At 50.6% G+C, this 23,291-nt stretch overlaps 10 protein-coding genes across 10 annotated transcripts; 3 read left to right on the top strand and 7 right to left on the bottom strand.

The window, feature by feature from the left end:
- Positions 1 to 279: 279 nt before the first annotated feature.
- AA0111_g3380 (hypothetical protein) lies at positions 280 to 924 on the bottom strand (the record flags this gene model as incomplete). Its single annotated transcript, XM_028649258.1, has 1 exon — positions 280 to 924. One exon carries the CDS (start codon positions 922 to 924, stop codon positions 280 to 282), a length of 645 nt encoding a protein of 214 aa, XP_028508766.1.
- Positions 925 to 1,430: 506 nt separating this feature from the next.
- On the bottom strand, positions 1,431 to 2,916 carry AA0111_g3381 (Diphthamide biosynthesis protein 1; the record flags this gene model as incomplete). The annotated part of the gene is made up of 2 exons (XM_028649259.1): positions 1,431 to 2,677; positions 2,736 to 2,916. The coding sequence occupies 2 exons, from the start codon at positions 2,914 to 2,916 to the stop codon at positions 1,431 to 1,433; spliced, it is 1,428 nt and encodes a 475-aa protein (XP_028508767.1).
- Positions 2,917 to 3,372: 456 nt separating this feature from the next.
- Positions 3,373 to 4,433, bottom strand: AA0111_g3382 (hypothetical protein; the record flags this gene model as incomplete). Its single annotated transcript, XM_028649260.1, has 2 exons — positions 3,373 to 4,095; positions 4,146 to 4,433. The coding sequence occupies 2 exons, from the start codon at positions 4,431 to 4,433 to the stop codon at positions 3,373 to 3,375; spliced, it is 1,011 nt and encodes a 336-aa protein (XP_028508768.1).
- Positions 4,434 to 5,564: 1,131 nt separating this feature from the next.
- On the bottom strand, positions 5,565 to 6,487 carry AA0111_g3383 (hypothetical protein; the record flags this gene model as incomplete). Its single annotated transcript, XM_028649261.1, has 2 exons — positions 5,565 to 6,343; positions 6,403 to 6,487. 2 exons carry the CDS (start codon positions 6,485 to 6,487, stop codon positions 5,565 to 5,567), a joined length of 864 nt encoding a protein of 287 aa, XP_028508769.1.
- Positions 6,488 to 7,038: 551 nt separating this feature from the next.
- AA0111_g3384 (hypothetical protein) lies at positions 7,039 to 8,821 on the bottom strand (the record flags this gene model as incomplete). Its single annotated transcript, XM_028649262.1, has 4 exons — positions 7,039 to 8,110; positions 8,162 to 8,589; positions 8,648 to 8,755; positions 8,807 to 8,821. The coding sequence occupies 4 exons, from the start codon at positions 8,819 to 8,821 to the stop codon at positions 7,039 to 7,041; spliced, it is 1,623 nt and encodes a 540-aa protein (XP_028508762.1).
- Positions 8,822 to 9,214: 393 nt separating this feature from the next.
- On the top strand, positions 9,215 to 9,829 carry AA0111_g3385 (hypothetical protein; the record flags this gene model as incomplete). Its single annotated transcript, XM_028649263.1, has 1 exon — positions 9,215 to 9,829. The coding sequence occupies one exon, from the start codon at positions 9,215 to 9,217 to the stop codon at positions 9,827 to 9,829; it is 615 nt and encodes a 204-aa protein (XP_028508763.1).
- A 1,648-nt stretch (positions 9,830 to 11,477) lies between these two features.
- On the top strand, positions 11,478 to 11,953 carry AA0111_g3386 (hypothetical protein; the record flags this gene model as incomplete). Its single annotated transcript, XM_028649264.1, has 3 exons — positions 11,478 to 11,512; positions 11,561 to 11,865; positions 11,919 to 11,953. The coding sequence occupies 3 exons, from the start codon at positions 11,478 to 11,480 to the stop codon at positions 11,951 to 11,953; spliced, it is 375 nt and encodes a 124-aa protein (XP_028508764.1).
- Positions 11,954 to 13,836: 1,883 nt separating this feature from the next.
- Positions 13,837 to 14,235, top strand: AA0111_g3387 (hypothetical protein; the record flags this gene model as incomplete). Its single annotated transcript, XM_028649265.1, has 1 exon — positions 13,837 to 14,235. The coding sequence occupies one exon, from the start codon at positions 13,837 to 13,839 to the stop codon at positions 14,233 to 14,235; it is 399 nt and encodes a 132-aa protein (XP_028508765.1).
- Positions 14,236 to 14,646: 411 nt separating this feature from the next.
- Positions 14,647 to 16,806, bottom strand: AA0111_g3388 (hypothetical protein; the record flags this gene model as incomplete). The annotated part of the gene is made up of 2 exons (XM_028649266.1): positions 14,647 to 16,648; positions 16,694 to 16,806. The coding sequence occupies 2 exons, from the start codon at positions 16,804 to 16,806 to the stop codon at positions 14,647 to 14,649; spliced, it is 2,115 nt and encodes a 704-aa protein (XP_028508770.1).
- A 980-nt stretch (positions 16,807 to 17,786) lies between these two features.
- AA0111_g3389 (putative pectate lyase F) lies at positions 17,787 to 18,606 on the bottom strand (the record flags this gene model as incomplete). The annotated part of the gene is made up of 3 exons (XM_028649267.1): positions 17,787 to 17,987; positions 18,047 to 18,280; positions 18,331 to 18,606. The coding sequence occupies 3 exons, from the start codon at positions 18,604 to 18,606 to the stop codon at positions 17,787 to 17,789; spliced, it is 711 nt and encodes a 236-aa protein (XP_028508771.1).
- Positions 18,607 to 23,291: the final 4,685 nt, after the last annotated feature.

The raw sequence follows: 23,291 nt of genomic DNA on the forward strand, positions 1-23,291 counted from the left end.
CTGAGATTGACGGCGTATGCTCTGGACAGCTTGTGGTTCGGAAATGACAGGAGCAGAAACATTCTGTACAGCTTGTGGCCTACCTTGCACTACAAATTCGGCTACGATTTGCGGAACAGCCGTTTGAGCAGTTGGCGGTTCGGACAACTTCGATGTCTCAGGTATAGGTAGACGGAGGACTGGAACCTTCGAATCGGTACTACCCTGCTCCAAGGGCCAGTCTTCTACCCTAAGGAAGCTTCCATTCCCACTCAGCTTACCTTTCTCGATTGTGAAGCGTCACTGGAGTTGTCCCTTCTCATTCATCACCTCGATGCTCTTATCGTACAACTTGGTTTCGCCATGGCCTTGGAGGTACATGGCCGCTGATTGCTTCATCGCATGATTGGCTTCACCAAGGCTCTTGAAGCCACCAATGAAGAAATGCTCTGCTTCATCCCTGGTATCGCAGTGCAGGTCGATGTACATACCATAATGTACAGGCAGAGCAGGCGATGCGCTGGCACGCTGCCAGATACGATCACCGTTGGTGTCTTGACGAACAGAGGAGACTGCGTCCAACTCGTAGCGCAGAAGAATACGGTTTCTACTGTCCAATATCTCGTAAAGGTTATTAGTGTTTAGCTCTCTTGTCGCGCCCCAGTGTACGTTTGCCTTAATTTCCCCAGCAGCATGCTTACGCATGGCTTCGTAGGCACTGGTGAAGTCTTCAGACACAGTAATGAGTCGTGACACTGCGCTGCCTGAATCTTTGAGAAGATCGTGCATGTATACGCCATAGTGGATGGCAGAATCTGGAGACTCATCAGCGGTAGATGTAAGGGAATCTTGTCGCGCCATCTTCGGAGCGCGCTGAGGAGCGATTGCGGAAGTCACTGATCGCTTCCCCTTCTCAGGAGTAGCGGCAGGTGCCATTAGACTCATGTTGGGCTCAGTGATCTCGGTCTCGGAGATAGGAGGAAGAGCTGTTGCAAATAACAGTATTGCGGACTGGAAGACGTTAAGATGTTTCCTTCCAAAATCACAAGACAAGTTAGAGTTGGGTCAGTGGGGAGTGGTTCATGGACGAATATTAGAGCAAATGTTGACTGTAATGCAGTGAGCTACCGAACAAGGTGAGTGCTTAGAAGTGAATTTGTATACGTCCGTGTTTGTGGGTATCACTATAGAAAGATGTTTCTTTGATGATGTTGCGATGAAAGCCCGGAACAAGCGAAAAGCATTCTAGTCCAGTGAGAGCATTGGCTCAGGGCCTCGAGACTTTTGATTGGGACCCTGCGCCGATTTGCCACGAAGATAACCTGGAAAGCCGAAGAGAAAGATCTAAAAAGTCCCAAAGAATCGCAAAATCTGTAGGCGCCATGCAAAAACACAGATGATATCCATTTGAGCGGAAGCGAAAGCCGTCGTCATACAGGATCCATCAATATTCACGCTCCAACTGGTACCTCCGCGGCCTTCACATGGTCTATAGTAGTCCGCCCTAGGCCCTCTTTGGCATAAAAGTCCATAGGATAGAGATTCTTTCTCTCCTTTGCTTCAGCTCTCCTCACTGTGTCGTCTTCCTCTAGCCATGGCGCGTCTCTCACGCCGAGCGTAACGAGTGCCTCGTACGGGCTCAACAGCGGCCTTGGGAAGGCGTAGCCCCAATCGATGCTCAACCTGGGACATGCGATTTGTACCCAAGCCTCTACATCTGACATCATTGCCAACTTTCCAGGGAAGATCTCCGACATGAGCAAGTTGACACACTTGATACCTTGTCGCGCCAACTCGTTCTCAATGAGCGTCAGGGTGTGTGGGTTTCCCTGTCGGCCTAGCGAGCCAAGAATAACACCCCAAGTGCGTGCTTTCCGGGCTGTGAGGATGGCAGTGCGCCTCAAGTCGTAGAGAGAGTCGTGTTCATAAGTCTCATGTGTAAGTCGCCTCGAGTATGGATCGTAGCGGTATGCAGGTATATGTGGGTTGGCGATCATGGCGCTCTCAAGATGAAAACGTCCATCGCCAAGATATAGTATCATGTCGGGCACCTCCTCCTCTTTGCCTCTCGAATTGAGCTGACCTGGCTTGATGGCCATTGACGGTGACGTGCAGCCGAGAATTTCACCCTTGGATAGAGGTGCAATCTGCGGCACAAATGGGTTGTAGCCTTCCTTGCGCAGTATCGGCACGATGCCGTGTATTGTAGCGTTGAATTGAATAGTACTAACCAAAGCGATAGTCTTTCCGGCAGCGAAGTTTTCTGTGATGGTATTGATCAAGTGCTGTGTGTCGATACTGATGGAGACGAAGATGTACAACGTCGCGATCTTGGTCACTGCTACCGGTATCAGACAACTGTGCGCGTAATGTATCAAAAGGTCGCAGCCGAGCGCTCGCGCTGTGTAGTCGTCTATGCAGCACGCCCCGTATGTGACATCACCCATTATCAACGTCGAAGTACCAGGGCAGAATCGCGTCAGAATGTCGGATATGGTGGTTGCGAATAGCAGCAGTCCCTCGGGAAACTGTAAAGCTATCGACTTGGCTCCTGATGTCCGTATGCGGTGTATACATTTATGGATCTCGAAGTTGTAGTTGGGCGGCAGGAGCGCGATGGCGTCGTTGATTTCTTGGTCGTGCAGAATCTCGTCGGGGATCGCATTCAGGACACGAGCTGTACGCCGAGGCTGGGCAACTTGGGTACATGTTAGATCCTCAGTGCATTAAACAGCTCTTCTGTGGGCTCCTCACACCTTGTATCGCGCTCGAATCTTCAATATTGGCATTGGGGTCTGCTTGCTGCTCGCCCGCCTTCTCTCCTGCCTTTCTCCCTACGAAGCGCCTTTTCGGCTGTTTCTGCACGGGCGCAACCTCTTCTGGCATACCCTGGTCCGCATCGGGACCCAGGTTGGTTGCAGCTCTATCGTCCTCCATTGTGTGTGGTTCGTGGTTGAGCGCGTCGCGGGGATCGGGTGGGATGATGTGGCGGGGCGAACATTTTTGGCAGGGCTGAACTTCCAGGGTCCACAAGTGTCACTTCTTCAACTCTAGCCCGCTAGCTAGTACTCACTGATTAGAACAAGACGATATATACGCCGCTGGGCCTTCGAATACCGAGAAGAACAGCATGCCTACCAACAACATGACAACTTCCCCTCTCGACTCGAAACGCGTGCTCATAATCAAGAGGGCCACACACCACCAAGTGGCATTCTAGCAAAAGCGCATAGCTTACATCCAACTTATAAGTATGCCTTTACAATCATTTCATTAACATTATATGCTTCAGCAGTACCATTTTAGGTCCAAAGCCATAAAGGAAATAAAGATCTATATTGGGTATCACGTAACACAAACAGCCACGTACTGCACGTACAAGCACCAACCATTTCATATGTTCAGTTTCCCTCCAAGCCAGAATCCGCCAATCCACAGGGCACCCCAAACTGGCTGAGAGAAAGCTCGAAGCACCGCCGGGCCGGGACACGTTCCTGTCAAGCCCCAACCAATACCAAAAGCCACAGCTCCCATCACGAATCTTTTATCCACGTCTTGCAAAGTCTTCGTAGGCAGCGAGAACTTGTCGGCGAACGATGGTGAGCCGTGAAGACCTTTCACCTGATTCTCGATCAGATTGGGTAACACGCCGAAGACTATGACCAGAGCAAGGGATGGATCCCAGTGTTGCAAGTTTGGGAAAGAAAGGAAGGCTGCAACTTTGTCTGGGTGTGCCATTTGCGAAATATGGAGACCAAGAGCAAAGAGTAAACCTGACAATGCTTGCGTGGTGACACGCGCAGCAGACTCTTCTTTGGCGTCCTTGGTGGTGGTGGTGGGCGAAACTGTGACTTGAGCCACAATTCCGGGTATCGTTCGAGTAGCGATTATGCTCAGCGCTGCCAACACAAGAAGTGACACAGTCGTCTCTGTAGACGGATATACGGGTGCATAGCATGGTGTAATGCTAGGGCATACCGACGTCGATAAACTTGGGTGAGCGAAATGATGGGTTATGACTGCCGTGGGAAAGAACGTAGCGACGGCGACGGCTGAGCGGCCACTCAGTCTGGAAAGACCACACAACATGTGTCCGGAAGTGCATCCATTCGACATCTGGTTGTTCGAGTCAGTCCTGTAAGATTCCTCTATTGGGAATCTCTCACCTTAGTTCCCCATCCTATGAGGGCACCAGTTGCTACTGTTGCAACGACAACTTGAGAACTGATTTGTAAAGCAGGGTACTCAGTGATCAACTGTGGTGCTAATGCTTTCAATGGCACGTAGCTGGCGGCCATGCCAGTAAAGAAGGCGAGCAGTTCTTTCGTGGGCGCTGAGAAGAATCTGCGTAGATAGCCGCTGGCACCCAGAATATCTCCATTCTGATAAAGGAGGTTGCTAGTTGCTTGATGCAGCAGCAATGCGCCGATGGTGGTCTCGATAGGCGTGAACATTCTCTTGGTAAGGTATTGTCGTATCGTCGATAGTCTTTACTTTCAAGACTTGACTTTCATCAAGGGGTCTCCCTAACGGATGGTGCAGCAGAACGAAAGTAGCCAAATCAAAGCAAGCCACAGCCAATACAGGCCAGCAAGCCATTTGTAGACACCTCATTATGAACCCCTAGATGCTAATCAGTCCTAGATCTTCCTCGCTAACGGCCCAAAGCGGCACACGTGCCAATCGCCGTGTAAACATGCTCCTAGTCGGCGACCTCGAAATGCAAATGTGGACTTAGCCGAGATGTGGCTATTCTGACGATGGTAATATCGTGGAGGACGGACTGGTGGCGCGCCGGCAGCAGACATGCACGTTCCCCTAAATTGCCTAGCGTGGCCCTTAAACGTGGCTTGCGCGTGGCAGGTGCGCGGGTCTTGGGCGACGAGAATGGACCTTAAGGATAAGACAAGGGAACATTACGCGGGTTATGGCTTGCACGACCGCATGGCAAGGCTGATGGCTTTGAGGGAGACGTTTGGTCGAGTCGATGAGACGTGTGACGACTTGACATGTCGTATGATTGCTGCGTCGTAATGACGGATGGAAGTTGTCCCTGTCCAGATGTGTTCGGTGTCCTTGAGAATGGTCGGCGACTTCTTCTTCGCAACACGTAACACCGGGAATACCACGGAGTCACTGCAATACGGTATGAATTACTAAGATGATCCGAAAGGTACCGGTCGGTGTCTAGAAGGTTTCTAGAAGGACTTTGTGCGACAAGTGGAAGGCGCTGTCGGGCAACAGCCACTGGCGCAACTTCCATCAATGACGTCTACAACAGCCGCGGGTGGCCTCTCTACAAGACGCGTCGCTTGTCTTCCAGTAAACAATCTCAAACACGAGTTCTCGAAGTCCTTCACACCGCCGCGGATCGACCGCATATAGGACCCGCTTATCTACATTATTCTCCGTGGTTGATCTGCAAGTCGAAGCGACCTCGCCGACCAGAAGGCCTGTTGTGGAAGCAAAGAAATACTTCTCAAATATGAGCAAGCATGCCAAATTGCCCAACGATTTGCGACACGCCGTTGACGCCCGCGAAGACACGCTGCGAATATCTTTGCATCCTGGGTTAATGCCAGCCTTTAATTCCCAAACAACTCCTCGAACCACCCTCTCGCCCAATAAACCCGCAACCCATTCCACCTCATCAAGCCCTCCAACCCAACCGCTGCCAGCCACCCATCCATCTTCCCCTGCCTCCTATTCCGTCTGGCCGTATGACTTCGCATCCAAATCTCACCGAACTCTTTCTCGATCTCGATATGCACCTTGACATGTCTCGCACAAATCCAATCCAGATCAGGATACACCAACACCTCCCTCACAGCCATGGTAAAGAAGGAGCGCCAAAGCGGGTTCGTGTGTAGAGAGAAGAGGGTTGCGAAGTAGGTGCTGGTATCCAATTGCTCGTTGCGCCTCAGCCTCTCGCGCATACACTCAGCGTCATCAAACCTGAATAGAAGCTCGGGTTGACGAAGTTGGAGAGTAAGAAGCGGCGCTATGTCAACGCATGATCGATTCGTTCGCCATGCATCCTCACCATCCCAGTTTTGCACTCCGATCACCACGTCGCCGACTGGCATGACGATGTCGCGTTTGGTTATATTGAGGTCTTCGACAGCAAGAGCAAACTTGCGCATGCATAAGTATAGATCCGTGTGTGCTGCATATATAGGGAGGTACTCTGAGCGTACTTGGCGACAGGTTTGTGCAAGGCCTAGGTCCTGACGTTGGAGACGGTGCCACTCTACGTTCTTGTGGTAGTCTTTGATGTGCTTTAGTTTGACTCTCGTTTTCGAATTCGAGCATGGACCGTCTTTTGAACAGGCTGATACGAACAGGTAGATGATATCGCGGAGTTCTAGGGGTCAGTATTAGAGAGTTGGGATACTGCATAGAGATTCACGATGACGAACGTACCGCCCGGCAGATCCAAGAAACCAACTCTTTGGTTGCTTTTGAGCCCACCGGATGCATCAGGTTCTACGCGAATTGATCTATCCATCTTGCTGGTTTGCGATATTGCAACGTTTTTCGTCTGGGGGGGTTCGATCACCCAAAGTTTTCGTAAACGGTCGCGGTCACAAAAGTCCTGCTACAAAAAAGACTAAGCAGTATATTCAGAAACATCTTGACGGCATTTATAACAAAGATTTGACCTAGTCATGTCTACTGGTATGACTCTTTCGCACGTAGTGTTGTGCACAGCCACAGCTTACATCCCTAAGATGGATTAGTCCTTGATCGATTGGGTGCGAGGCTGAAAACAAGCTGAACTGGGAACGGGAGTATCAGCCTTATGTTCACATACTAGGCTAGTAGTCGAACCACATATACTCAAGGTCTAACCACATGCTCAAGAAGTTCAAGACCGATATCTTTGATACATTGTTTCATCGCGTGTTCCTTCTCTCAAGTACAATAGTTCGGACAGAAATGGAGGTCTACGAGGCCAGCTCGATGAGCAAGGCCCTTTCCGAAACGTCCAAGGGTCTGCGATGCTACAGCAGCATTATTTTCAGGTTCATATTCGACATGTCGTTCTTCCAGGAAGCTTCAATACACCTCACCAAAGCCCTTTCTTTCCGCATCTTGCATCTTGTCAATCTCCGTCTCTCCAATCTTGGTCTCGGTATTACCAAACTCGTCATTTGCTTCTCGCTCCTCCTCGCTCTTCTCGACAATCATGTTACCCTTGAGCGCTTCCACGAGGATTGGTTCTCCTTCCTTCTCCTTGGCGAACGCAGCGTCGTCACTAGTGGCATCGCCGTCACCTAGTCTGTCAGTTCTGGCACCGTTGCCCATGCCTGATTCCTCCTTCCAGCTCTGCTCTGTCTGCTTGCGTTGCAATTTGCGTTCCTTGGACTGCTTACGCTGTGTTGAACTTGCCCGGAGGAACTTGCGGTGGTGAACCTGTTGCATACCTGGGAAATAGTCTGAATCGTCAGAGAAGCCCTCGCCTGGTGTCTTATGGGGCTGCAAATGGCGAAGGACGGCAGCGGTTCGCGGTTGCGCATGGTTACCCGATCGCGATATGGAAGAAGCTGCTTCCTCGCCCTCACTGCTCGTAGCATCGTTGGACGCATCGTTTGGAGATGCTGGTGTTGGTGGCATTTCCGGGATATTCTTAGTGCTCTGTTTTCGCGATAGCTTCGCCGGTGAGGGTTCATTGATGATGGGAGCATGTTCAGTCTGCGGCGCTGCGACGGGGTGATCTTCCTGTTCGCTTTCTACTGGCTCCATATGTGTGACTGCGGGGGGAGGCAGCTGCTGGGATTGATGTCCCATGTACTCCATGGTGTTCTTGCGCATTGGTCGGCGGGGGTAGTTGATCTTGTCATGATCACAGCCGTTGACGCAGCCTCCCCATCGGCGCGTAGGTATGGTAGGGGATGATGTGGCTCCTGTTTGACCTAATCCAGTCAAGGGTGTAGCTCTGCTCGGTGTAGATGAGGTAGCGCTCTTGGTCTCTTCTTTCTCCTTGGCAGCGCGGCGCTTGAGTTCTGACCATGTCCGTAGCTCGTTCTGGAGGATATATCGGCCGTTGTTCTCGCTTCGCTTCATGATGATGAATTCGCAGTGGTTGACGTTACGGAGGTCTTCGAAATACTCAACCGACCAATGGTACCTGATTGTGTTAGCACTCTGAACAAGGACCTCGAGCTCCAATGCAGCTCACCATTTCATGAGAAAGACACGCGACATCAGCCCGTGAGTAACCAGGACGCAGACACTGGGAAAGTTGTCGTCTTGGAAGGATCTCCACAGGCTCTCGTTGAAGCCACTGACACGATCGTACGCGTCTGCCGCGCTCTCGCCATCAGGTATGCGGTAGAAGAAGTGACCATAGTCGGCCCTCTCCTGCCACATGCGCTCCATCTCGGCGGAACATGGCTGAAAGTTGCCAAAGTCCTGTTCTCGTATCCGTGGCTCTTCGTATACGGTTATCTTGTTGCGAGGAAAGGGCGATGGCGTGGGGTCGTCCGAGGTCAGCGTGCGGAGGATGCCTTCTGTCGTTTCGCGCGTTCGGCGGTAAGGTGAAGTGTAGAACTGGAGTGTATCGTCTGGCTTGAGGAGAGAGCGCAGTTGTCGCCCCGCTTCTTCTGCCTATGGTGGCCTGAGTCAGTCATGTCTCGTCTCAAGCTTCGGGGCACAGTGAGCGTACCTGTGTCCAGCCATGCTGGGTCAGTTTCACTCGGTGGTCAGGGATGAACTGGTGGATGTCGCGATTCTTGTTTCCCTCGGATTGGGCATGGCGGATCAGTATGATCATCTGCGTAGCAATCAGCCATTGACCTTGGTGGTATTAATAAAGTGGACCTACGCGGGGTTTCCCCATGTTGGAGTAGGTGGGATGTGTGGGCGGAGAGGCTTTTGTCGGCTTATATATGGGTAGTTGCTGCTATGACAAGATACAGAGAGGTTTGCAAGGCACCAAGGAATTATGTACAGAGGTGCAGGGAAAGTGCGATCAAGGGCGTTTCATGTGTTGCTGCAAGCCCGACGATAGCGGCGGATGGCGACTTCGCTGGCGCAAATGGCTCGTCTCGCCGGCCGTAGCGGGCGTTCGCCGCAAATGCTAGCGCGTCATCCCTCGCGACTGCTTCCTAGTCCTCACAACTTTTCTACATTGCGCCAAACTATCTATTTCACGTCGCATCACACTGCCTAATCGCATCTGACTCGCCAAACAAACCTCCGCCTTCAGTCAGCTGGGTGCTCAACACCCATCATGTCTGAACCCATCCCCGAGTCGATACCCACATCCGCCGACTCGCGCTCTCATCGCCCAACAAAGAAGCGCGCCCTCACTCCACGCTCAGCACAAGCCTCACAGGTCGAGGCCCTCTTCGCAAAACCCGACCGCGACATCCACATCCCAGGCTCCAGCGCGCTAGCCAAATCCTCTCTGCCCCCAGAAATTGTTGCCAATGTACAAGGATCTAGCGCAGGTGCTGGAAGTGGCGAGTTCCACGTCTACAAGGCGAGTCGGAGACGCGAATACGAGAGGCTGAGGATGATGGATGACGAAGTGAAAAAGGAGGAGGATGAAAAGGAGTTTGCAAAGCGGAAAGAAGAACTAGAAAAGAAGGACAAAGAGAAGACCGAGAAGAACCGACTGAAGAGGGAGAAGGCGCGACAGAGGAAAGAGAAGGCTAAAAAGGGTGGAAAGGGCGGCGAAAGGGATGGTACGCCGACCGCAGAGGACACTAAGACGAAGAAGAAGTTGGCGCCGAATGCGAACGCACCAAAGACTAGTGCAGAAGAGGACGCGGATACAAACAACCAAGGTGGAGAGGTCAAGAATGCCGAAGAGATTGGCTTGGTCATTGAAGACGACGATTGAGAGACATAGGCGCATAATCATGAAGTGGTTGCCTGGGGGGAAGAATAGTAATTTCAATCCAGCAAAGCTTCGTCAAGAGCTGATGGAGATACCCGTCACGTATCTGGATCAGAAGGTGCGGTGACATGTTTTACTCAAGAAATTCAGTGCTGACCTTAGGTGCGAAAAGAGTACTTACAGTTGTCACCTCATGCCAATAGTCACACTGTCCTCTGCCTTGCGCAATTTCCTGATCAACAGTCGCAACCCCTTCGCAAATCGCTTGGCGACTGGCGTCATCAACTCGTTGCAACTTGCGCTCGATTCGCGTCACGCATGAGCAATCAAGGCTCTGTTGCTTTTCAGTGATCAGCAGTACGACAGGAGAATTATGCAGGTGCGGCCCGGTAAAGTTGGCGGCTTTTTACATTCCAACCAACCACACCCACTGTCTATCGCAGTACCTTGCCAGCGTCATATGTCTGGCTCATTGCAACCTTATTTCATCTACTCTCGACAAAAAACCATTTACTTCATCCTCGATCTGCCAATCGAAGTGACTGCGCCATGAGGGCTGGGTGTTCAAGGCATTACCGCAGTCAAATTCCGATGAGGCGCAAGAATGCCGGGTTAAAAGCCGCCCCTCAAATACCAATTTACCTGGAATTCAACCTTGATTGATACCGGCAGACCTTGTAAAGCTCCTTGTGTCTTGCCCAGGAGGCAAGTTTGTTGGACCTTAACACGTATTTTGACAACGCCGACTTGCCGACGCGCTCAGAGCTGCTTACGCCTCAAGACCCACAAAAAGTACTGCTGAGTACTTCATGAGCTCACCACTGGTCATGGCGGAGGAGACCCGAGCCGCAACCAATGCCAGCCTCTAAGCCCTCAGAAGAGCAGATCCCTCGTTATTTCTGATTCAGAGCAGAGAGAGGGCCGGATAAACAGCCCAGTAGCTTCTCTCTAAGAGAGACACGTCCACGATCTTGGTACCCAAAGCGGACAATCTGGACTTAGTCCCTATCCGACTTCAAGCAGCATCAGTCGGACCTTGGGTATAGTCACCCACATACTGCCATATCTGCCGACTTTTCTGAAACTCCGATTCAATGCGAAGTCGGAGGCTTTAGGCCACACAGTCGATTAGACTATTTCTATTGGATAGTATAGATGAACCGTTTCAAGCCATACCTTTGCAGCGGTTGTACAGATCGTCTGCACCTCCAAAGGAAAGCTTAATTAGACAACAGACCTGGCAACAGCCTGCGATAGATTACCCACTCTCCGCTACAACCTAGCAAAACCCTCCTTGTGTAATACCCACGCAACGTCATCTCTGCTCAACAACATGCCGGCCCCAAAGCTCCGCGAGTGAAAGAATTCTCCGACATCTGGGCTTTGATAGCCGGGCAATCATTGCGTTGCTAACATGTTACATGCGATATTGGGGTTCATCTACGTAGGCTTGTATTCACAGGGGTGCGCTACATCGGTAATCTACACTGACGTCTACTAGTCGGGTACGCGTACGCTTTGAGGACATTGAGCCATGGATGATCAGAAGTATAAGACAACCTCATGTCAGAAGTCTAAGTCGACATCAGCAAACAGCATTCACTCCACTCACTGACCAACTCAAACATTCGTACTCGATCTACCACTCATCATGAAGTTCACTGCTATTCTCATCATGGCCGCTGGGTATGCCAACCAAGCCTATTCCTCAATAACATAACTAACACGCTTTAGTGCCTTCGCCGCTCCAATCGTCGAGCGTCAGGTCTCTGGTACACCCCCAGTTGGCATCCCCCCCTCCCCTCCCGGTCCTTTCCCACCGCCTTCTGGAGGCTCCCCGCCGTTGCCTACTGGAGGCTTTCCATCTGGCCCACCACCATTCCCCACTGGTGGTTTTCCAGGCTTCCCTAGTGGAGCACCTCCATTCCCCACCGGCGGCTTCCCTGGTTCTCCAAGCGGCGCTCCTCCGCTCCCAACTGGAGGTTTCCCCGGTCTTCCCAGCGGCGGTCCACGACCAAGGCCTACTAGACCAGGCTCCGGTAAGTGGCTTATTGTCTCGCGTAGAGGAAAACGTTATGCTGATCTCTAGTAGCACCTGTGCCTACTCCCATCGGTCCTCCAGCCTAGTCCTCCTGATAGCGATAGTAGCTGGGACGGCTCGATCAGACGGGGACGTTTGACGGGGACGTGATATAATACCCACTGTGTATATACTTTGAATGGAACATCTTGGCAGTCCTTGAGATATCTTCTCCTTGTATGAGTCCTTTACTGTGTGCTGCACATCTTGCTGTCATCTCGCAGCGCACGCCAATTACTCCAGCTCGATAGCCTCAATGGTCCATTCGCCGACCTTTTATCTTGGCCGAATATAAAGGTGGCTCCGCTCGCCTAAAGTCGCGTATGTATTCCAATGTCTGATTAGATTCAAAGCTACCGGTATAGCAGTGCGATCAACAACAATGCGATCGTCCTGTGTGGCATCACCCCATATATACCAACAGCGCGATATACTTGAAGCCGCTGTCAACACCTGTCATGATGAGTTTTCTCTGGAAAGATTCTGATCATTGGCCCGGCTGGAGCTCGAATATGCGGGTGCAGTGGGGTTCGGGAGGTTCGTGGTGAATGCTAAGCAGTGGGTCTGCGCTGACGGGTGAACGGAGCTGGCAATACCTAGGTAGCGTCGGCCCTAATCTTCGTGAATCATTCTGCAGAGTCAATAGTGTCGACACGGAAACAGTGTACAATTCCGAGGATATGAGACGGTAGGAAGGGGGTTGTTGAGGCAAGGTCAAACGAAGCCAGGCATGCTAGACAAGGCTGAGATCTCACATACTCAGCAAACGCAAAGTTCTTCGGCATGATCCGTTTCTTGCCAAACACGATGCCATAAGATTCACGTGAGCGCAAAAAGTAAGGCTTCCAAGGCGTAGAGGTATACTCGTCAGCTTCAACAAGAAACTCCACGCGACAGCTAGATGATCCAACAAGCATAGAACTCTCGAAAATTCTCTCACATCACCTTACCGGTATTACTAGAAACATGTGTGTGTCAGTTACGTTGCGCGGCGCGTGCTGACCCTGTGAGCAGCATATGCGATCTCAGGTAGTTCAACCTCAGAAGCAACGTCATTCACAAGCTGCGTTATCATACGAATAGTACGCAGCACATGCGCATTATAGAAAAAATAGTCAAGACTCCAAATTAGTCATACCGAATGCGATGGACATGTCAAGTAACATCGGAAGCGTTGCGGCTGAGCACTCAGCCTCCACGTTACCTAGGTATTTTCCCCGCAACTTACTAGAGTCTTACCTCACTCCAAACTGGCCCCTACAACTAACGTGTAGGTTGGGCGTAATGCATCCATTACAAGAGCATCAGCATCCAGACGAAAATAGCGACGCGATTTCGGCTCTCTAGCCAATCGATCGCAAGCTGACAGCTGAGGTGGTGGCTGATGCAACCTTCCAAGGTTAGCTCCATCGTACTGTCGCTATGCTAAGCGAGAAGCTGGAGAAACCAAGCTTATCGTAGGATGTGACATTGAAATGCTTATGCTTTGTCATAGCATCGGCTGTTCGCGTGGACGCTTGCCTGACCGCACCCCGAGCTCTTTGCTTCTCGGCGGACGAACCGCCTCCACCAAGCTGAGACCTCACGAGAGAATAGCGGAATCTGCTTCCCAAATTACTTGAGAAAAACAACGTGGGCTGAGCGCAGTACCGTCTCACGGATGTCAGGTCTCCCAAAGCGCACTGGTACGGTGCTACGTCGAGGCATTGCTGAAGGCCATCCATGACAAACATCGCAAGCTACAATGGCAAGGCTGGAGGATATTCAGATGTATAAGAACAAGACCTATCTTCACTTTATGGAAGATCATCTCATTACACAACAACAAACCAACAACAACTTTCTACTATCTCCTACTTTCTATCTTCACTTAATCATCTCCTTCCAACACTCACTCAGGCAACCTTCCAACCACACACCAATTTTCAATATGAAGGCCTCCATGATCATCGCTTCTGCCGCTGCTCTCTTCACCTCCGCACTTGCGGCTCCAGCCATCGCCCGTGATGCGCCCCTCGTCTTCACCGTCCAGCTCGCCAATGACCAGAGCGGCAAAAACGCCAACGCCGATGTCATCGTCAACAACGCCGCCGTAACTTTCGGCCAGCTCTTCGGTGGTGCCTTCGGCCCCCAGGTCTTGGCCACTTCGCTCCAGGCTGTCAGCCCCGGTGCTGGTGGCAACAACGTACAGTGCGTGGTCAAGAACCCCAACTACCCCGGACAGGCCATTGCGCTCAATGCCTGGAACACTTTCATCGACCTTGATGGAAACGTCAACGTTGCTACTCCCACCGACGTAACCTACTTCACTATTGAGTGCCAGTTGTAAACGGCCATCTAAACGGATCAACAGGGGTGTGAAGTGAGGGTGGCAGACGGATAGTAATGATTTGCGAGGACGTTCCTTTGATCTTTGGTACATTTGCATAGCGATTCTGGTGTTCTTCTTTTCTTATTTACCGTTATACACATTCCTTCGCCCTTAATATGGGAACTAGAGAGGCTTAGTAGCTAATATCACTCCTTTGTGAGTGTGAAATATAACTCACATTCATACATTTTCGAATCATTCCTTCTACAACAGACCGAGACACTAAAGTATGCTAAGAATATAGATCAGATAACAAGGAACCTAGACGAAAAACAAAAGCATAAATACATTGAGCACGCTATTCAATTGAATTGCCATGCAAAAACTACCAGAGTCTCAAGGCGCTTCAAACACGACGAGTAAATTGCCTCATCTGCTTGGACCCCGCCCTCGCCCTCTACCTCGCCCTCCCCTGCCGACTCTAAAGGGTCTCGACATTGGGGAACTTTCAGCTCTTCTCTTCTCGCCAACACGTGGTGTACTAGAGCCTATGGTATCACCCCATCTGTTGTCGTTCTCCAAAAGTGCCAGCTTCTCCTTTGCCTGCTGTATCTCGTGCTGTTTCCACCTTTTCTCTGCCTCTTCGGCGGAGTCCCCAAACTCTGCCGTCACCCTTTCGCAAGCCCTTTTCTGGTGAGGTGCCTCCGCCAGATGGTTGTGAACCTCACACCATCGCTTCCGCACTGCGATATCGCCTCCAGTAGTGAATGGATCACGTATGTAGCAGATTCCATGGAGAAGCTTGGCGAGTGAGCGAAACTTTGGCTTAACATCTGGGTTTGTGTTGATAAACACGCCCCATTCACCTTGTGCTTGGGTATCCCAAAGAAAACTGTAAGATATTGCTATCCAACGGCAAAGCGGAGCATGGGTTGGAAGGTGCTCAAAAGCGCGTACGACGGTGTCTATGGTGGGTAGTTGTGTCGTCTCCTGGCAGTTTGTGCTCTGGAAACGAAGCAAAACGACAAAGGCCAAGTCGTACTCTCCACGCAGATACGTGAGTATGTAAAGAGTGATCAGGTTCTCGTAATACTGAGCGAGAGTTGAGGGGTACTTTCCGAATGGCTCAACTTTGTCTGTTTCCCGCAAGAATTTATACATCGAATAGATAATATTTCTCACCTTGTAATTTGAACCCGTGAGGAGTTGGAGCATGTCTGGCAGTTCCAGAATATCCATTGTAGTGGATACTCTTATTGGAGTATCATTGTTGTCATCCTCCTCTTCTCCGGCGTCAGGTCGTATTCTATCGGGCGCCGTTATTCTTGATGCCAAGGATCTGGATGTGGTCGTCGTAGGTGGAGTATTGACTGCTTCTCCGTGGTGATGTGTGTTCTGTGTATCAAGCCTGAGCATGTCCGGTGCTCTAGGCGTGTTCGGATGATCTTTCATGGCAGCGGGAAGGTCACATTGTATTTGCCTGAGCCGGCAGTGTTGGCAAGAATGGCCAAACGTTATATGAGACAAGTTGCCGAGTTGTGGCAGATAGACTTTACAGTGATAACCATGGGCTTCACAGTAGCCGCATCCTTTGCCATCAACTACCTTGCCGTGATAGTGTTGGATCGCCCGCGCATGGGCAATCTCAAATTTCCGCGAGTACGGAAGACGATCCCAGCCTTCGCCTATGGGATACTTGTAGCCAAACTCGTCCTCAGAGGGTGGCTCTATAACGTAAGCGGCGAAGTCTTCGATGTGTTTGACTGGGTCTGGCCTATGTGGTGTCGCAACATTGCTGTCCGTCATCCTTCTTGCACGCTTTCGGGATATGTTTGGACTGGGCCTTGCTTCGATCATCGCCCATGGGTACATTTTCCGAAGGTTGCTTTCTAGCTCCGGGGTTTGGGCAATCTCTGTGTCGTCGAGCTCGATGATCATTTGCTTGATCCCGTCGGGTCTCTCTGCCGTCAGAGCCTTCCAGGCCCTTTCTTTCTCGGCTACTATGCCTGATGATACGATAGTAACACCGGAATAGCTAGACTCCAGTTTTTCGCGGAGTTCTGGAACCAGATCCTCGTCATCAATAGTGAAACTGATTTCCTTAACACAAGGTGGGATATTGGCCTCTCTTATCGCCTCCCACGACGCGGTCTTTCCTCTAGCATCCTGCTCAGGCGGCAAGTTGTCAGGCGAGTCCTGGGTAGGGGAGTCCTGGCTCTCTGAGCCCAGAACAGAGTCGCAGTCGTCAATGTGAACACCATTGTCGGTCTCAACCGGCGCTTTCTTTTGTTGAACAGATTTCCCCACTAACTCATTCAGAAACCCGGCTGCTGCGCTGACAAACTCCATCACCATGTTCTCGGGGTTGACCTCATAGCTGCCCAATGGGTCTCCTTCTTGGTCTGTGAGATGGAGTTCCAGCTTTTGATGTCTGTTCAGGTTAGCTCTGGTGTGAACCGTAATGATAAACGCCTACAACGTCATCTGCTTGGTGGGCGTGATGCTTCGCTCAGCAGCCCGTATAGCTCGTATAATCGCACATTCTTCTGCTGTCAAAGCGAATTGATATGTTGACTCGTTCGCCGCCATGCTGGACGATTGCGCGCTCTAAATATTGGACGATGCAGATCTCATGTGCTGCGTGTTCTAGACGCTGTGGAACTCAGGAGGGATCGCAGATAATCGTTCTCGCACAACCGAGGCACGGCGTGCGAGGCAAATCGCCGGTTTCAGTAGCAGCTGTGCGGCAGGATGAAGCCCTGATGTCGAATGTTGTCTTGTACAGGATAGTGAATGACGTATCTTTCGAGCGAGTGTGACAAGCGTGTGTCCGCAAGCCGCATCTACAAGTACCAATTGCTTAGTTGCTTCTGCTCGCTTCGTGCGCCACTCAGACAAGTCCTTGGGATGGCTGATAATTGATAAGCAGAGGAAGGAGTAATGCTACAAATTATTCTTACGAGAATGGTTCAGGTTCCGCGACAGCATTGATAGACTGGGTCGACAACGCATTGGGTGAAATCGTTCGCAAGGGGTCCGAACGCGTTTGGGAGGAGGCCGCGTAAGCCTGGAAGCGTTTAGCGCATTCCACTTTTGGTTAACAGCTTAAAGCAAAGTGATCCGCGCTGTTCTCATTCAGATATCGCGTACCCATTCTCCTGCACGAACACCGACTACATTTTTGTACGAGATATTTTTGTTATTAGGCTTCATGAAGGGGTCCACCGCACACTGAACGCGCCACGCTAAGCTCTCGACTCAAATGTTTGCGCAAACACGAGATGACGTTACGGCCTTGCATAGCTACCAGGCAGTAATGCTGGGTTGATTAACGACGAGAAAGCCACCTCAAAGTACAAGCAGCTCACTGAGTCAAAAGCAAGCGCCATCTGATAGAGCGGTGCGCAAGAATTTATTTACGATGAAGTGAAGGTATGTACAGAAATTTGCAAAGAAAGTTATTCACAAGAAAGTATCATCGCTCTCGCCGTCTTCCATCGCTACTCCCATCCATAGTCGATTCTTAGATCCGGGATCAACCGGATCTACTATTCAACGAGGCCATCAGCTTAACCAGAGCAGGTACCAGCCTTCTTGGGCTCGCAGCCACCAGCGCAGCCAGTGTACATCTGGCACTTGGTCTTCGTATCAGCACAGACGTTCTTGAGTGTGGCAGTGTCCTTGTAGTTGCTGTTGATACCAGCGAGCTCGCCACCGTTGACAGCGGTGACGCCCTCGATGTAAACGTTACGGGCGCATTGCTTGGAGCACTACAGAGTTGGTAAGCGAATATTCTGGCGAGAACCCTGTCATATCATGAATCACTTACGTTTCCGCAGGAGCGGTAGAGCTTGCCGTAATCGTTGACGTAGAAGTTGATGATGTTGACAGTTCCGCAGCCATTGTGCTGGACGACCTTGTCTGAGGCGTGGTAAGCACCGCCACCAATGATCCAGGACTGCTTTCCAGCCTTGTCCTCTTTGATAGAGATAGCGTCCTCGCAGACATCCTCGAACCAGACGAACTCGAGAGTGCAGTGACCCTGGCAGTGTACACCTTCGGCCTAGCATGTCTTTAGTGTTTGTCTCTCGCGTGATCACAACTGATGCTTACCTGGTTCTTGCCAATGATCACATTACGAAGGGTAGCACCCTCCTTGAGTAGGAAGACGGCGTCGGCAGCACCTCCCTCAGACTGACCAGAGCAAGCGCCGCTACCGCGATCAAATCGGTACCACTGACCATCATAGGTCTGGCCAGCAGCGACCTCGATGACCTTGCTGTTGGTCTTAGTACCAACAGCCTTAGGGACACCACCAGTGTAGCCGTTGCATGCAAGAGCAGTAGGAAGGAGGGCCGTGGCGGCAGCGAAAAGTCCGGCGAACTTCATGGTGAAAGATGGTGATCGAGAGCGGAAGATGAAACGGAAGTGATGGTAGAAAGAATGTAATCGAAGGATTGAATATCAGAATGCTCCTGGCTGTTGGATAGAGCCTTAACCGGTGGGATATTCAGCCATACTTATAGGGACCTGTACATCCTCTCTCTCACCTCCTTCCCTAGCACGCTCAGGTATCTTTGCCATGCCTCCTGCACTGCTGACCTCGCACCCTCAACTCATCTCATCTTACCGCATTAGGGTTGCCCTCCTTGTTCTTCCTCCTCTCATTCGCGGACCTCGACATAGATCTTGGCGATGTTCTTTCCGCCCGAGTCACAGCAGGGCCAAGAGCTGCTGTGAAAGCTTGGTACTGGAAGGATGCGCTTAAGGGCGAATATCGGACGGTACCATGTGGTTTTGGCATGTTGATAGTACACGTGAAACGCCTAGTAGCCTCCACTGTGTGTTGGCGCTTGTATGTTTAGGAGAGTGACATGCTGTAGCGCAAGGCTTAGCGCTGCATACCTCCTCTCATTTCCTCTTCGACCATTGCTTCCGCCAACCGGTATTTCGCCGGTGTCTATCCTGTATGCCCGCTCTTGGACTACTCGGATAGTATCGATAGTGGAGACTACACGACGTCAGTTTTTGAGGGGTTGCGCCACGCGCACGGCGATAGAAAGAGTTGGAAGGTAATGCGGAGAGTCCTGGTTAGCGATGCTAGCAAACAGCGACCTTCTAGTCTTTGCGCTCAAGTTCTGATGGAGCTGATCGCTAATCACTGGGTCAGGCACTTAATGGGCAACTGGCAATGTACCCTACCAGTATCTATACTATCTTATCTCATCCAGAAGAAATAAATGTATAGCTAACCTGGTCTGCGTTCTTTCCGCCAAGAAGGGCGACACGGATGCAGCCCATAGAAAAGGATTGGCAGCGAGCATACCGCTTGCGGCGGCCTCACGAAAACTAGGAACTACCGTCTAGAACGGTGTGTCGGTATGCACGAGGCTGCTACAAGAGTCAGTTATGGAGACACTGAGAAGGATCTGGGCTCTCAATAGATTAAAAATATGCTTTTCAATATCGCAGCAGTGACAACGCCTTTTGCATGCGGCGTGATAATCGAGATATTCTCCGAACCCACCTCACACGAGTGCAACCTGACGTGTAGCATTATCGTGCGGAATTAGGGTGTGCAGATTGTTCTGCGAGGGCGCAGGACTCAAGTGGATACCACACAATAATGTTTCTCGCCTTGCGGGTACTGATCAGTAAACATAGGTGAAATTCGAGACCAGGAGGTTCATGCGCTACCTAGCCACAGAACACCAAAAGCATGGGAGTGATCAATCCAACATTTCATTCAATGGTTCACGTGAAGGCGGCAAGGCACCTAACATGGCAAGGCGATTGGTACCGTTTTGAGCCAGGTTACAGCTATGCTTTGACTGGTGGAGTGTCTTAAATCCATCAATATGGGGTACATGATGGAGTACATGGTGGCGTGCATGCAGAGTGCGTCGGCAATGCAACGGCTTCAAAACCCCAGATTTCGGAGAAAAGACGGCATCTGTGAGGAAATAAGAGAGTGTATACAAGATTACGGGACAATATAGCAGGCGTTCGTGTCATCAATTCCACGAATCAGCGTTATGCCCCTCTGCCTTGTACAACACAGCGGTACACCAGTTGTTCTTGGATAGAAACACCTCTACCACGATGCAGAATCCTAGCAGACAATGTTTATCTGAAGTGCACTCGTTCTATTCTTCGGAAATTATGGAATGGGGTGGCACAAAGGCTATAGTGGCTCAGCAAGTGGCGCAGGCGTGCTCTTGGCTAGGGGCTAAATTGGGAAACAATAAATCCCACCAGCATTCTTCTACCTTGGAATCTCAATACGCGAAGCTGCGTCTTCTTATTCCCTTCTTCACAACCAATAAGAGATATATTGTCGTCGAGATAAAGCCATAATTAAAGCCACGCCAAGTGGAGTGAGCCACACTCGCCTCCACAGCCACGGGCTACGCCACTTTTTATCTCCAGGATGGACTCGAACGTTTCACATCGAAGGATTCTATCTAAGGCCCGAAAACGACGCCGGCACCTGAAAAGGAGGAGATTAGGGGTATTAGTTATCCGACTATCCGTCATGCCCAGCCACGCATTGATTCAAGCGCGAGTATCTGCTATTGGCCTTCTATTTCCGGTCGTGTCTCCACTATGTTATAAGTCGCATGCGGATAGTGTTCGGCATCCAAGCCGGTTTCGATTTCTAGACGGCCATACAGAATATCGACTAATTGCTACGAAGCTAAAGTGTACACCTCATAGCAATGCGTACTTGTGTCAGATCTTGATCAAGAGTTAGGGGAAATTTTCGCAAATGTGAATGCGATCCGGAGATCTAGTGTACTGTACTTATGTTCTGACTTGCTAGATCTAGGCACAGCCAGACTTGATCATGGATTTTGGTTCAGGGTTGAGTGGAGCCACGGAACTGCAAGTACGTCCCGTTGCCCTTCCAATACTTGGGTACCGATGACCCCGACAATATCGTTGTTGTGGTCTTCAAGATCAGCTCGTCGAATTCTCTGTCCAAGTCATCTGCGTGTAGTCGAAAGACTGCGTTCTTCTATGTTGATTGACTCACGACAGTCCAGTCAATCTTTGAGGGGGTCTTACACAGGCTCATATTTACTACAACACGCGTTTGCATGATACAGGGACCAGGATGCGTCGAGAGACCATCAGTCCCATGGTTCGTGAATATTGCGCCTTCTATCGATCATTCGCCAGCCATTGCCAATATTTGTATGTATACACAAACAAGATCCACCCGAAGTACCAGCTACAGCGGTCATGACGCGAAGTCTAGCAGCTATAGCAAGAACACTACCCTTCCACAGAGTGATAATTCTTCACGCTGATTATTAGTATCCGTAACGCGGTACTGCTCTTTCTATACTGGGCGGTTGATAAGTTAAAAGCATGTCAACAAGATCTGTACTATCCTTGTCAGAGTAGGTCTTTATCTACCTCTATAGTCGAACACACCACTGATGTAACTTAGCAATACGAGCCATGCGGTCGGTAGCCTCCGAACACTCAAACGATCGAACATAGTACCACTTCCCACCGCATCACATGATGAAACGTGCTGCATATGCTTGGATGTATATGGTCCTTCGCACAAAGCCGTCACTGTGCTCATCAAAGACTGCTACCATCGCTTTGGTCAACAATGTCTTAATGACTATCTCAACAGTGATAGTCCTCGTAATAACACATGTCCTCAATGTCGGAGAGAATGGTATACACGACAAGCTGCTTGGATGGCAACAAGGGACATAAGCACAACAGAGAGTTTGATAGCTTTCAGTTTGCCGCGAGAGCCGGCTCGATTCGAGAGACGGGCGAGGACGCATCGAACGCAGCGTACTTGGGCATATGACCGGGCTACAAACAACAGTCTCATCAATAGTCATATGGATGAGATCTTCAGGCGACTGGATTTAATCCAGAACATTAGCGATGAGCAACACACTTCGAGTGCAGATACCCGCATGCGTCTTCAAGCAGTTGAGCGCCGTGCCCGAAGGCTTTACCAGGAGCTTCAAAGAGCATATGAAGACAACGCAGCATATCAGGCGCCTTCAAGTGCAGGGGTGCGTACGCAAGAGCCAACACGAGACCCGGGCACTTCTGGTCAAGACAGTCGTCTAGGAAGGAGACGCTTGATGGACACAAATCCGCTCGAGCTTGACCATAACCCTTGCTCCCCAATGAGCATCGCAAATCACAACACAGATGCAGTGCCACGTGCCACTCCAACGTTGGAACAAATTTCAGCGAGAATCAACACCTCTTCAGACAATACCTTCGATATTCATCGAGAATCTCCATCTCCGCCTCCAGAAGATCCGATCAGTCCTGGTCACTATGCAGAGTATCTGCAGTGGGGTGGAGACATGATCTCAAATGATGGCCTACCTAGATTACGAGAATCTTCAGAATCCTCTGCAAATGGTTCGGGTTTCGCGCGTGTATTAGGAGCAAGAGACCGTCAGCATACCTCGGACCATAGGTTCACTGAAGAGGACGTCACTACTACCACGACTCGTATTCATACCTCGAATGTTACACCCTAAGAACGCTATAAACGTCTGGCCAACTAAGCAGTGCCACAAGATACAATCTCAACTACACGCCTGTATCTCAACAGCGTATTGCTAGTACACACACGCCTACACAGCTGTCTCGAGGTTAGCCTCAACTTCGTATAAGTCTCAATGATGTAATGAGCCAATGAGACTGACCACAGATAACATACCGTACGAGTCTCGGTCCGGGTTGGGAGACTTTTAGTATCTCTTATAGGTTTCGAATGGCTCGATGCGCTGCCTAGAAGGATGTAAAGCCCAGCAAGTGGCTGAAGATTTCTTGTAAATATTCTCAGAGAAGCAATCCGATTCATTGGTTGAAGTCGGGTTTATCCCAGTTACTTGTTTGCCTCTGGAGCCAGCTGTCGAATTACTGGCTGTGTAGCATCAATATGCTGCAGCTCCCTAGATCTTGTCGCATCTTTGTCTTCAACCCCGTGTTCATCGCACTCCTGCGTGATCTATTGAACTCTAAGCTCAACTCACTTTCACTACAGCAACGCATCTGCCTAAGATGACGTACTATAC

The sequence above is a fragment of the Alternaria arborescens genome (genome assembly GCF_004154835.1).
Source record: "Alternaria arborescens strain FERA 675 chromosome Unknown contig_6, whole genome shotgun sequence".
NCBI classification, from domain to species: domain Eukaryota; kingdom Fungi; phylum Ascomycota; class Dothideomycetes; order Pleosporales; family Pleosporaceae; genus Alternaria; species Alternaria arborescens.